The sequence below is a fragment of the Parasteatoda tepidariorum genome, chromosome X2 (assembly GCF_043381705.1).
Source record: "Parasteatoda tepidariorum isolate YZ-2023 chromosome X2, CAS_Ptep_4.0, whole genome shotgun sequence".
NCBI classification, from domain to species: domain Eukaryota; kingdom Metazoa; phylum Arthropoda; class Arachnida; order Araneae; family Theridiidae; genus Parasteatoda; species Parasteatoda tepidariorum.
The window spans coordinates 5562527-5577216 of record NC_092215.1 but is presented as its reverse complement, the minus strand read 5'-3'; the positions used below and the strand labels follow the sequence as shown (position 1 = coordinate 5577216).

The window sequence follows — 14690 nt, the reverse complement described above, 5'->3', positions numbered from 1 at the left end:
TTTTTTTCTCTGCATGTGCGGTCGTTTTTTTGCGATTTCCTCCTTCAAACGCACCAGCAAGTCAATATAATAATCACTGTTGATCGATTTACCTTTTTCGAGGTAGTCAATGAAAATCACGCCATGCGTATCCCAAAAAACTGACGCCATGACTTTGCCAGCTGACTGCTGCGTTTTCGGATGCTTCGGACGGCTTTCGCCAGCTGTGCGCCACTCAGATGACTGCCGCTTCGACTCTGGAGTGTAGTGATGTAACCATGTTTCGTCCATGGTCACGTAACGATAAACAGCTTTCTGAATCATCGACTCGTTGCTGTTTTTGTTCCATCAAAAGCAATCGCAGCACCCACTTGGAAAAAACCTTTTTCATGCTCAATTTTTCATGAAGGATAGTAAATACACTTCCATATGATATCTGTGTCATCTCAGCAATCTCACGGAGCTTCACTTTACGATCTTCCATTATAATTTCTGTCACTTCACTCACATTTTCCGGTGTAACGGCTTCCACAGGTCTACCTGAGTGTTCCGCGTCATTTGTGTCGGTACGACCACGTTTAAACTCGGCAAACCACCGACAAATCGTTGCTTTTGATGGACAAGAGTCCGGGTAACATTTGTCAATCCATTGTTTTGCTTGCACAGTGTTTTTACCCATTAAAAAACAATGTTTTATCAGAACACGAAACTCTGTTTTTTCCATTTTTTAAACAAACTACAAAACGACTTTACTCCAACCTCGATAACTCAGCTGTTTCTGGTCCGATCGACTTAAAATTTTGACACGTTTCAAGCAAAGGTTAGTACTCTAGAAAGACCTGGTTACTGGTTTACTACGAGCGCCATCTCTGGGTTAGTCTCGGAACTTATTGATCCATGTGTTAAAGCAATGCTTTAAATTTTTTTATAAAGAATGCTTTTGTTGCTGTTGATTCATTTGTCGTCGTCGTAAAATGTAGGTGAAAAATTACAAAGGTAGCATATTAATAATCTTTTGACGTAGATTGGAGACTGGTGTGCGTTTTAAAAAAAAAATTTCTGATGCTCTAGTTATAAGCAAAAATATATTTAGGTATTTTTTACTTATAAAAAACACTCGAATAGTTACTAAAAATTCGTTTAGATTATCTGGAAATAACTTGTGTATTTTTATTAAAAGCGTTATTCGAAAGTTCTTTTTTTTTTTTTTTTATAAAATTGTATCAATAATTCTTACTCAAAAGTATATCAATAATTAATTTTGTAATTTCAATAATGAATAATTGTTCTTCTTAATTTAAATCTAAATAACTGCACATTTGAAGATTGTTTGGAAGTGTCATGTTTAGAAAAATTTTAACGCAGGAAAAACAATGATGTTTCATGTTGTGTTTTATAATCAAAGATTATTAAAATGCTAAATATAATATTTTCACTTATTTTGACTTAAATTATTCTAAAATAATGAGAAAAATATAAAAATTCCAGTTAAAAAATTAACGATTTAAAATATTGTAGTGTAAAATAAGTGAAAGAGTAAGAGTGAATCAGTACAGGAATAAAAAGTATTAAAAATTAACAAAACAATAAATTTTTCCTTTATGAGCACCTGTTATATTGGGTATGGGTTGATAAGGAGTTGAATTTCCAGTTTTGTTTGTAAAAGAGGGAAGAGATAACAACACTATCACTTTTTAAGGTTGGCTCCAAGCAAACAAAATGGCTCAGTTTGAGTATGTCGAATCAATTTGAGGTGGTAAATTAGTTTTATTTAATCAATTTTTATTTAGAATAAGGATGAAACACAAAACGAAAATCTATTATAAGTGTATTTCAGATGATTGCAAAGCTTCCTTAATTCTAGAAAATGATCATATAATACGTCATAAAGCTCAGCATATCCATGCGCCTGATAAGGCGCATGGGTATGCTGAGCGTTACAACTGTACTGGTTTATCAAAAGTTGTATAGCATATAATTATTTAAAAAAAAATACCTATTTCAAACAATGTCAACATCGTTGTTTTTTCATTTGTTATTACATTTTGCTAATGTTCTTTTGTATCACCATTTTGTTTTCTTTGATACTCGTCCAGATACTTTATCCTCTTTTAATAGTTCTGATTGTTCCATGCAGTTAAACTTTGTCTGCAGTAATTACTTCCTTATAAATACCAGTTTTTTTGGATTCATTAAATTAAAAAGTTCTTTCAGATGTTCTGAATACCCGCCCGTGAATATTCCCCGATAGGCCATTATTTTTTTAATCGTTTAATGAAAGTCGTCAAGCCAAATTTACCAAATATTCTAAACTTAAAGGGGAAAAAAAATATTGATCCTATGTGAAATGGAATTAATAGTAGTTTACATGTTCTTCAGATTATTGATTATACAAGTCAATCAATTAAAAATTCAAAAATTGAAGCAAATTACAGTTTGTGCATACATTCAAGACTATTTTTAATGCTTACGAACCTTTACGAATATTTTGTGCATTGGAATAATCTCTAAATATCTCTCAATAGATAAAAATTAAATTTAAAAAAAATCAGAAATTATTAATTTTTGAGGTCTTTTAAACCCTTAAGATGGACACTTTGTCAGTGATCATTTGATTATAGTCTATCAAAATTAATTTAATGTGACTTTAAAATATTCTTAGAGATAAGAATGATTTACTGTGGATTATTGATAGACGCTCTACTTCCACATGTTTGTGCGAGTAATTATTCAACAGAGAATACAACTATTGAGTAACAATAATACATACTGCCCTACAATGATGGGCGAGACACTTTTAGATTTTGACATTTTTATTAATTTCTCAAGAAATACTAAGATTATTTTATAACTTTAGAAATACTTAGGTCATTCGTAGGGTTTAATTTAGCAATAAAAATTTAGTCGTCCAAGGGCCACCTTGGTATTCATTTAATTGTCATTAAATTTAATATGGTAGACAAATTTAAAAAAAATTGAACTTTACAATTGTATATTTTTTTATAGTACACATGAAAAATTAACAAAATAATATTAATAGAATTAGTAGTATAATATCAATAGAATTATCACTCAAGTAACGCAAACTCAGTTCTTAAAGACCTTTCACAAAAAAATTAGTTCTGAAATTAAGGGTTTCCTTGTCTTCTGAGTTGGCTTCCATGATAAAATAGCAATCACATGGTATATCTTTTCCCTAATCTACATGATGATTAGTTTGGAGTGGAGACGTGATTTTCATTACTTTTTAAAGAATGCATTAAATTCTTAATCACCTGTTTAATATATAATAAATATATAAAAATGTTAAATGGATGAAAATGTTAAATATATAAAAACATTTCTAAAATGAATCCGCGCATGCATAGTCTGAAAAAATACTTTAAAACCCCATATCTTCAGAAATTTTTAACAATTTTTTATATAAACTTAAAAATAGCAATTTCAATAGTGATTGAAAATGGTTCCGAAAATTTCGTTGATTATCTGCGGAGTTATAGCCCAAAAAGTTGCAAGAAAAAAATTACTATTTTATTAAAATTTTAAGTATGGAGGAGTTTGCAAATAACAACCAAAGTTATCAATGCAAATTAAAATCTTTTATTTCATCTATTCATCATCAATCTTTTTTTAATCTTTCATTCAAATTAATTGCTTTATTTTTTGGCATAGGGTGTTCAAAAATACTTGTTTTCGTTTGTAATTCATTGCTGTTCTTTGAAAGCTTTGAAACATTTTTTTTAAGTATGAGAAATTTCATGACCTAAACACGACTACAGTATTTCTTGAGAAATAATTCTAATTGGATTTAAACTACTTTCTTTTAATTCTGCTATTCAAACTTTTTTCAATGTCTCCTACCTCATAAATTATTGGTCCAGTTTTTATTAGATTTTTCCATGATTCAATGTTATTTTGTGACATCTAATAAAAACTAAAAGTTCAACTTTACTTTTAAAAAAATTTTAAAAATGTAGTTTACAGGCGTTGTTTATTGGGATATTCTATGTGTAAAAAAAGTTTTCTGTACTTTTCTTTTCTTTTTGTATAAAATATAATTTCATTTAAATTTAAAAAATTTTTTGGATTGAGCAAATTGATTTACATTCCTTCATTTCGTATGACAAAAACCAACTAACTATATTTAATTTATTTTAGTAAAAGGTGATTTTTCTGAAAGCTAATAAATTGTCGAAAAATTTATTTGCGAAAAAGAACAACTAAGTTTTAAAAAGAAAGGCTTCAGGATCAAGATTTTTGAAAAAGTAAGAAAAAACTTTGGATCTGGGGAAAAAAAGAGAGTTAATTATAAAACCGCATTTAACAATGTTGTGCTTAATAATAATAAATAAAATTGACGTGAAAATATTTTGTTAATACCATTACAGACTATTGAATGATTTCTCAGTTCTGTACTGAACATGAATTTAATTTAGTTCTTTAGTTCGCAAGTCTGTATCACGGCTTGAATATCAATGCATAGAAATAGTTTCAATCATTATCTCATAAAATCTTGAGAAAAATAATTATTTTTTCTAATTATGTTTTTACGGTGCAGTTACTATATTATGTTAAATTCTTATATGTGTCGCATTTTCAAACCTCATTCATACAGACGATACATTTTATGGTTTAAAATTATTAATCATAATAATAACATTATGATCGATTTCATAAAATTTAATTTACGTAATAATTGTACTCAGTGAAAAATTAGATTTGAACTACAATTAAAAAAATTCTTGAAGACTTCAAATATTTCTTTAATGCGATTGTTAATAACGACTTCCAATGTTTAGAAAAAATGTTCTGATAATTGAAACTTTATTTATTTTTATAGTTTATTTAAAATTGCAGAAACACTACATAAATCTATTTCAATTCGTTAGACAAGATAAGCTATTCATGAAATGGTGGTAAGTCAAGGTACAGCTCTTTCGCTTCTTTCATTCTTAGAAAATTTTCCCACTGATAGCTAAGACTTTTCCCTCTCATGACTAAGACTTCCATCTCACTCTTGCGGAGAGGAAAAATCTTTCTTCATACCAGGAAAAATAGTAACCTTGTTATAAGAAAAACGCCAAGAGAAAATAGCTGTATCATACCAAGAGAGTATTAAGCCAAGTCCGTTCTAGGGGGGCTTTTTAACGCAACTGAAAGCAATTATCCTTATCTTGACAGCTGAAGTTTGGGCGAGGTCTACAATGAACCGTTTTTAGCTTGTTGTTTGCTGGCGCGAAAGCAAGCGAAATAATAAAAAAAAATAGTGGCGGATTTGCGGTGAAAATATTTATATGCTCATTCAATTAATCTTGTAGATTTTTATTTATTATGGCTAAACAAAAACAATACAAAAAGCCTTTAAGAAATCCCAAGCCCAGAATCTGATAATATCTCGATTCTTATTTGCATAATTTAAATATCGTACATTGCGATTCTTATTTACGAGATTTAAAATTCCGATATCGCGATTTGTGTTAACGCTTTTTTAAAATCGCGATTTTATTATCAAATATCGATTTTCGTATTTATCTGATTTAAAAGTTTCGCGTTTTGATTCTTATTCACACAATCTAAATATCGTACATTGTGATTCTTATTTACGAGATTAAAAAATCCAATACCATTGTGTGTCCCACTTATGTAAGCATTCAACTTTTTTAACTTATTCATGCAAGCATTTGTATACAGTGCTCGTTCGTGTATATATACGCATAAACAGACAGCATTGTTAAGTGCTCATGTATGTTCAACATATTTATAATTTTGCGCAATAACTATTTTTGCAATTATTCTGTTAGATTATGATTGCTGGTAACAATGACTGCTTTTATAATTGTACATATTGATTTCATTGATTGCTTAAAATAAAAGATTTCGGTCATTCGGACATTCTCTCTGTGTAGTAATAGTAAAATATGTGCAAATTTTGTGAGGGAACTAAGAGTTTTTTAATAACAAAAAGATTAATTTTTTCGCAAGAAATTAGTAGCCTTTAATTTTTACTTATAATGTATCTTTTGAGCCAGTAAGATTTGTTTTCTGTTACAAAAATGTGTCATGTGTTTAGTTAATGTCTTAAAAATATTGTGTAAGGTTTTCAAAAATGTTATCTTCTACAGACTGAGTTTGCTTAATTCTAATTTACAATTAAATAGATATTTATGTTCTGAAAATTGAATTTGTTTTTTTTTATCAAGCAAATTTTCTCAATTAATATTTATTAAGTGAGTTCACCAGACTGTGCTAACAGTTAATTTGTGTACAATTCAATAATTAGTTTAAAAATTATGGTAATTTTTCCTAATTTTAAGCTGATTTCGATTAGTTGTGCTCTTACATCCTTAATACAAGTATTTCTTTCAATCTCTCTAGTATAAATTATTATTTTTTTTAATAAAATCGGTGTTCTTTGCTAAATTTTAGAGTTTGAATTAATATGTAAGTTTTTCTAAAATGTCTGTTATATTTGAAACAAACTAAATTTCAACTTATTCTCTACAAATTTATTTAGATTCCTCCAGATCTAAATGTCAAAATTATCAATCTGCAATCAAAACTTCTATTAATCAGTCATCTATGGGTCAAAATGCTTGGAATATTGAAAGTGGTGACATTAGTTCAGATTTACAAGACAAACTCTCTGGCTCAAAGTTAAGGTGTTGGATGTTAAAAACCAATGAATTCTGCTCTTCGACTGATATTGCTCCAGATCTTGAAAGAAAAGAAAATGACTTAATTCATGGATGCCAAAATCTTTCAAGGCAAAATGGTATGTATGATATATAACTGACATATAGACCAGGGTACTTCTCAAATGTTTTATAAATATTTCATAAAATATTTAAATACTTGAAATATTATTTTAAGGATGAATAAATTAGTCTAAAGTACTTATTTCAACCTATCTCTTAAATAATAACCTGGTTTGATGTTGATAGCATTAGTAATGTAACTTTACCTATTTCTGCCATTTATTAAGGATATTATCAGATGCTGATCTTATTTAAACTTTATACTCTTACTTTTATTCTTTCAGTGTTAGATCGGTTCAGTTAACAAACATTATACACTTGATATGTATATATATAAAACTTTGAGTTTCTTTACCAACACCTTAAATTTTACTATACATTAAAATACTATATTAATAATTACACCTTTTATCTTACTTTTTATAACTTCAAACTATTTTGCTTTGTAACATTTATATTGTAATAAGCATACTTAATAATGCAAATTATTAATTAAATATTGATTTATTTCATTTTATTTGCAGAATTTAATTTAGAAAATGTACAATAAAACAGCATAACCAAACTTAGACTAACCCTCTATATGCAAAATAAATATATGATTTAAATTTTTCTGCATAAATGTTTAGCAATGTAATTGAAAATAATAGATGGATTTTTTTTATTCTTTATAATTATTTTATTGAGAAATTATAAGTAGTAAACTGAAGTTGAGTTTTTTTAACTTTAAATTTTGAATATAGATTCTTCTTCTTTAAATAAACCAGTATCTTGGATTGGAAAGTCACAAATATCTTTACTGCAAGCTTTACAAACAGAACGTCAACTGAGACTTGAAGCATATGATAAACAACCTGAAGTTTATGGTATGTTAATTACATTACTGAAATATTTACTATTATTCTTTTACTTTTTAGAAAAGGAAACTATGGTTATGTGTTACTTTAATTTTTAAAGATTTTGTGCAAGTTTATCAGAAATTAAAATCATATTTATTCTTATCAATTCTATTAATTTGAACTTAATATAGTGAAATATTAATTTAAAAAATTTTCAAAATTATTTTATGTGTATTGATGTGATGTGAGTTTTTTAAACTTTATCTTTTCATCTTAAAATATTTATATGGATGTTTTTTTTTTCTTCAGAAGATTGGCCAGGGTTTGATTTAACACCTATCAGGGAAAGTTTTTGGGATACAAATTATAGTCCAAATTCAGATTCCTGGACAGAAAAATCTGGCACTACTAATTTAAATTTAGACCTTAGTGGAGCTATTAATCCTCATGTAAGTACCCTTTTTTAACTGTAGCTATAGAACTAGATCTCAAGTGTTTGCGTGTACATTTAATAACATATCGGTTACCTTAACTTGAGTAAAGGGAATTGATTGTCAATGATAAATTCTAAACAGAAAATAGTTATAAAATTTTCAGTTATCATGTTTCAATGAATTTAACTATATCACTGTAAAATATCCCAAATCAGTTTTTATTTTTAACTTATGGTTTAAAATTACTGATTTTAGATTATTTGAAAATTACTGGTTATTTCCTTTTTATTTCCTTACAAAGCATCCAAAGTGTTTATTTAAAAAGGATAGAATTCTCCACTAACAACATACTGTAGCATTTTTATTTAACAAAAATTATAACTTTTATTGCTCCTTTAAATGTTGATAAAACTGGAAGATGGAATTGAAATTGAGGTTTATGAAATTGGGAGAAATTTGTAATCATCACTGCTCTTTGTAATTATCAATGCTCTTTGTAGATGCATGGCAACCTAATAGCTGTAACGAATTCAAATTATTCCCAAGAGATATTTGAATAAAAATATTTAAAATATTAGAGCAATGACAAAGAAGATTTAACTAAGAAAATGTTTTATGGTAACTGATTAGGAAATATGTCAGAAATTTTTCTTATAATATAAAGAAATATTTTGATGCAAAATTCGAGTTAATACAATTTGATTGTATTTTTTTTCTCCATTTACATCCATTTCACTGCAGCTTTAAACCACCTTAACAACAGTAAACTGCTCTTAAACACAGAGCTTTGCTCAAAATTGGGTCAGACTTATTGTAGTCCTGTACCAGTTTTTTCTCTGAATACTGCAAACTGCTTTGCAGTGTGTCCCAATTAAATAATTAGTGCCATAACAGCAAAGAAAACCAATGAGAACTAAACACATGCATTAAAGTCAACATCTAAACACATATTCAGAAGGAGTAATTCACTTACTCCTTTGGAACAAAACTTTGTGAACAAAACAAATAAGCGAAAAAGGAAATTAAGAAAAAAAGTGCCATGTCGAAATAAAGCCACTTCTGATTATATCCAAAATATCCATTACATATTATCTCAAGTGTCAATGATGTCAGTCTTCAATTCTACCACAGATTAAAACTACTTTTTGCATATACAGACTTACTGATTATAGATCTACATGTTTTCTTGGGGATTTAGGTCATGAGAAATTGGTGGTTATTCATGAAATACTCCTTGTTGTTGAAAAACTGCCACTTTAAAGATTTTACAATGTAAATAAAGGCATTCTTTTTTTGAAAAATGGAAATTTAGGTCACTAATTCTTCTTTCAAAGGCCAGTAAATGAGCTTCTGGCATTTTTTTGTAATCAATAGACTATATGCAGCCTGGGGGAAAGGCCACATTAAGTTTACTACCATAACTGAATCCTTTCCATAACATTTATGAGTCTCCTGACTGTTGTCCATTTTGAGATAAGTTTCTCTCTTTTTTTTCTCATCTACTATTTTACTTTATATATCCTACAAGAAATTCGCGATATAAAAACAAATTAGCTATACCTCATGGTGAAAGCTAACTACAAGCAAACGCGAGTATAAAATAAGAGACTAAAGATGATCCAGGCAGTTTTATATGCCATTATAACGGAATGAGAATAGTAAAGAATTTCTTCTCCATTACACAGTAAGGTAGATACTCATTAAATATGAGAGAAGGCTTCAGATTTGGTGGGAAACTTAGCTTAGCATCTTCCCCATGCTGTATGGAGGCTACCTTTAATTAAAAATGCATTGGTGGCATAAGTAAAATTTTCCAGCAGGCAATGGTTCCTATTACTTTGCAAAATCTTCAGAGTGTTGGTTTTATGGATAATAGGCTGCATGTTACGAAGGGCTTGCCCTTTCACTTGACCTATATTCTTGAGAAAACAGGGAGACTATTCACAGTAAGTCTGAATTCATCAAAAATATCAGTTTTCAGTTTGTGTTGGTATTAGAAGATGCCAACATTGAAAATCTGGAATAATATGTATGCTAACTTCCACCAGGGTTTAGTAATTGGTAAGTAACATTCTATATAAACATGTGAGGGCGGAGTTATCGACCATGCCAACCTTCATCTATCAAAAGGTACCTCGTGATTGAATCAAGTTGGCATGTCTTATATACAAGTGAATTGATGTTTAATTTTCGTAGTGGTAGTTACTCCACAAACATGTAGGATATTTTTGCGATATTCAGAAGTGGTTTTATTTTCAAGAGACACTTTTTTCCCATTCTTTTTTTCTTATTCAATGTTTTTTCTTGTCTAGGTCAAGTAGAAAGTGGATTTGAGTAGGAATTCTCCAGGTCGAGTAGGAATTCCTTCTAAATATGTGTTAAGATATAAACTTACTTAATATATAGATTTGATTTTCTTTGCATTGAGTAATAGCACAAAATAAGGTAGCTATATTTTAGGTAGCTATATTAGTAGCTATATTACACACTATAGAATAACCATATTTGCAAAATATTTTTCGATTCTTCTCCAAAAAGACTTCATGAGAAAGCTAGCTTTCTTTAGGATAAATAATGGTATCAAGTACTGAGATATTCTTGTAATATTTCATTCTTTTCTCCTTAGTTTATTATGTTGCATTATTTCACTATTATGTGTTCATACATAAAATTTGTCATTTATAATTCCAGATTTGTTTTTCTGTTAAGTCCTCCATTTAATTAAACACGGACACTTCTCACAAAATTTTATTAAGCTTGCTCTAAATAAATTCTGGTGACAGAAAAATCTTTTAAAGCAAGTGCATTTACCAAAGATTCTTCATTTTGATTATGTTTGTGAAATTGATAAATTATCTTTGATTAATACTTTGCTTGGTAGAAAAAACTCTTTCTCCCATTTCTTTTAAGATATAAAAAAAGTTTCTATTCTAGATTTCTTTAAAACTAATAAAAATTTCTTAGCCTGTTTACTCAAAAACGCTTCTAAACACCAACACCCAGTCATATTACTGCACTTAGTATAACTAGAGTTACTGAAGCAACCCTAGAATAGCTATGTATGGTGTGTGAGCAATTGCTCTCGGCCACAATGAAATTTGTTTGTTCTTTCTTTCCCTGCTTTCCTGTTTCTTGCATTTTTTTTACCAAAAGCCTTTTTCTGCATGCAATATTTTTAACAATAACTTATTTTTATGTTCTCAAATACTGAAATATCACTTTTGGTTACAGCCAAATTTATCACCAAACAATATATGGGAACATTCAATTCCACCTACGACTTGGGAACCTGAAACATCATGGTCATCTTCTTGTGACAACTGCGGTTTCGTTAGTAGTAATGGACTGAGTGATAATGTTGTGATGGCACCTGAAGATAGTGGTATTGAAAAAAAGGTATAATACTTAACACCTCTTAAAGTTTTACTAGGGAGATGCCGAAAGTGTTACTTGCCATTGTTATTAACTACATGAAAGTGTAATTATTGGCTATAAATCTTATGCTGTGAGAAATACACCTAGGAAAAGTGTGTAGCCGTAAAACAACTGATTACATATCATTCAGTTAGTGAAAATCAACTATTTAAAAACAATTCTTTATTTTTATACTAGAGCAAAATAGAAATATTTTGCTGTACTATTTTTTTATAGGAGAAAAATACTATTTATTAAAATTATTATAGTTTGTGGCCATGTGACAGAATCATAGCGCCATGGTGACATTGTCGCAGAGCGTTACAGAGCTCTTGCAGAAAGATTTTTTTCTGGGGAGAAAAAATTTTGGTTTTCTTTTCTGTAGAAATTTACACGTTAAATTTAAATAGTACATTTAAATTATCACTTTTTGTCACATTCAATTTACGTTGATAGTATCAGATATCCCTGTAGTGTTTTGATTGTATTTTCGGCATTTATTGATTTTCATATGGTTTTTAATTATTCCAATATATTTCAGACGATATGGGAAATTCGAATCGTGCATTCGAGTATTTACTTTTTAAAGCAACAATTCTATCGTTTTTTTTTGGCAATTATTGTTTTTTATTTCCATATAGTTTTTAAAATCCAATCTTAGTTATTAACTATCAAATCTTGAAACGAAATACGTAACCTCTTTTTGAATATTTCGATTCACGTGATTTCTTCGTTGATCTGTTTTTCAGCATTTACTGCTACGGATTTCATGATTTTAAATTATTTTTTTTAAATGTGTTAGTGATTTACAAAATGCAATAAAGGAAATAATTAGTGAGTTTTTCTCCCCAACAATATGCTGGAATGTCACCCATTATATTATAATGAAATAAATATTACATATTCTTTTAAAAATAATATATTGTCTTTGTAAACACAGCGTTTTTCTTACCTTGAATTAGTGACATACGTCTTTGTTATTATTGAAAGTATCTTGCAGAAAGATATTAGTGCTAGAGTTTTGTCGCAGAAAGCCTGAAAAATTCTGTCATAGGAGTTTGTGATTGGGTTTGTAGGAGTTTGTGATCTTGTTAATGTTATTTCATATATTAACTCATTTTTCTGTGAATTACTTTTACTTTTCTTTAATTCTGGTGACGGTTGTTATTTAATTGAACATTTTTTTGCTATTTTTTAGGAATCTGCTACAACTGAATTCGACCCTTTCCATACCCCAAGCCCTCTTTGGATTTCGCCCCTTAATGACAAACAAACTTTTTCAAGCACTTCAGGTGCAAATACATGGTCTTTCAGCTTGTTTTCTGATCCTTCTCAAGTTTTAATGACTGAAAATGCTCATGATTCAAGAGAGGAAATAATTGATGTAAAGACTGAAACTTCAACCATTTGATTTTATTGAAAAATTTAAAACTAATTAAAATTCATTTCTGTCTATTCTAAGTATTTAAATCTGTAAATGTACTAATTTCATGTATTTGCTGTAAAGTGTGGTTAATACTTTCTTTGAGTGTTACTAATATATACTTAAAAAATTAAGTACAAACTATTCAACTAAATTTCAGATGTTTTTGGTGAAATTTTTTTTTCTAATAATATAGTTAATTTACGTGTCATAACTTGTTTAGTTCCCTAGATCCTTGTAAATCTTATAACACTATTTATATATCGTTAATCCCGTATGTATTTGGAAAAACATTGGAAACATTTGGAAAAACATTAGTTAAAAACATTGTTAATTGAGAAATAGTTCATATTAAGCTATATTTTCTCTTATAACTCTGATGGTTAAGCACCACTGCAAATTTGAACTCAAAACTCTCTTACTCTGCAACAATTTCCAAATAAAAAGCATAAAAGAAGTGGCTTAATGTGTAAGAAGGCAGTGCATTCAACTTTTTTTTAAAAAAAGCTTGAACTACCACTCAAAAAGTTGATTTTATTTTGTATTTGTTATGACATTTTTAAGTTTTATTGAAAGTATAAAACTCCTTTCAAGATTTAGTGATATGTATATAACTTTTTTTTATAAAAAAATTATTGTATTGTCCGTAAGCATGTTTCGACATGAAGCAATGACTACTGAATTTGAAATCTTGCAAGTCTAATGTTTATCAAATAAAAAAAACTAATCAAATTTGAGCAATAAAACTACAATCTGATCAATTTAAACACACTATTTGATATGTTGGTGAATTTTTTTGAAAATGAAGTACTAATAAAACTGCAATCTGATCAATTTAAATACATTATTTGATATGTTGGTGAATTTTTTTAAAAATAAGATACTTACATTTTAATGTATTATCTAACTTTTAGTGACAATTTAAGTCATTGTGTATTCATAACATAGACATATACCTATTAGTTTTAAAATTGTTACAGATTAGAAATTACTAAATTATTTATATGTCTACAAATTTATTTACAACTTCGTTGATTTTTTTTTTGTGGGTTAATATTAATATTTTTTAAAAAAACTTCTTAGAAAAATTTCCTCACTTTTTCTTCATTGCTCAAATTTTACATTAAATAACAGAAAGAGAAATCATTTTATATTGTTAAAAGGTTGCTAAGGTTAGGATGAAATATTTTCAGTTAAACACTCATAAAATCAAGCTAAGAAAATTATTTAAAAATTGCTATGCACCCATATTTTTATTCACCTTCATCCATCAGAACAATTTTGTACCAAGATTATTATTTTGTAGTACAATCAAGTTTCTATTGAGCTTTTTAAGATCAATGTGAAACTGAACTCTTTTAATAGCTGCCTCTTTCCTTATTCAAAGTAAAGTATTGTTAGCACTTTTTATTGATGCAATAATGTTCTCTACAATGAAAAGCTACAATTAAGTGATTAAATTCCCTGCAATATTTAAAACTTCCAATTGTGTGTATGTCCCAATTGTATTTTGTTTTAACTGTCATTTTAAATTGGCATTAGTTACAAGTGTGTTATTTGCATCTTGCACATTGTTTTTTTTAAAACATTTGAAGAGTGAAAATTATTAGTGTTTGTTAAACTATTATTTTTTTCTTTGTGCTAATTCTTTTACAGGTTTATTTTCATCACAAACTATGTATTTCTATCTAAATATATATTAAGTTTATTTATATTATGGTAGACTACTCCTGAATATCCGGCTCTTAATTCTGTGACATGGTTACAGAAAATCCTTCTGAGTTATATGCAAAATCATTTCACCATTTGAAAATCAAGATCATTTGAAAAGAACTTACGAAGTTGT

The 14690-nt window shown here is 28.3% G+C and overlaps 1 protein-coding gene across 1 annotated transcript in view; it reads left to right on the top strand.

Moving 5' to 3' along the window:
- Positions 1 to 14067, top strand: part of LOC107453505 (Transmembrane protein 131) — an 82509-nt gene extending 68442 nt beyond the window's left edge. The window contains exons 32-36 of the mRNA XM_016070370.3: positions 6494 to 6751; positions 7478 to 7600; positions 7883 to 8022; positions 11239 to 11403; positions 12620 to 14067. Coding sequence (XP_015925856.2) covers positions 6494 to 6751; positions 7478 to 7600; positions 7883 to 8022; positions 11239 to 11403; positions 12620 to 12832 — 899 coding nt within the window. The 3' untranslated portion in view covers positions 12833 to 14067. The remainder of the gene's footprint in view (positions 1 to 6493; positions 6752 to 7477; positions 7601 to 7882; positions 8023 to 11238; positions 11404 to 12619) is intronic.
- Positions 14068 to 14690: the final 623 nt, after the last annotated feature.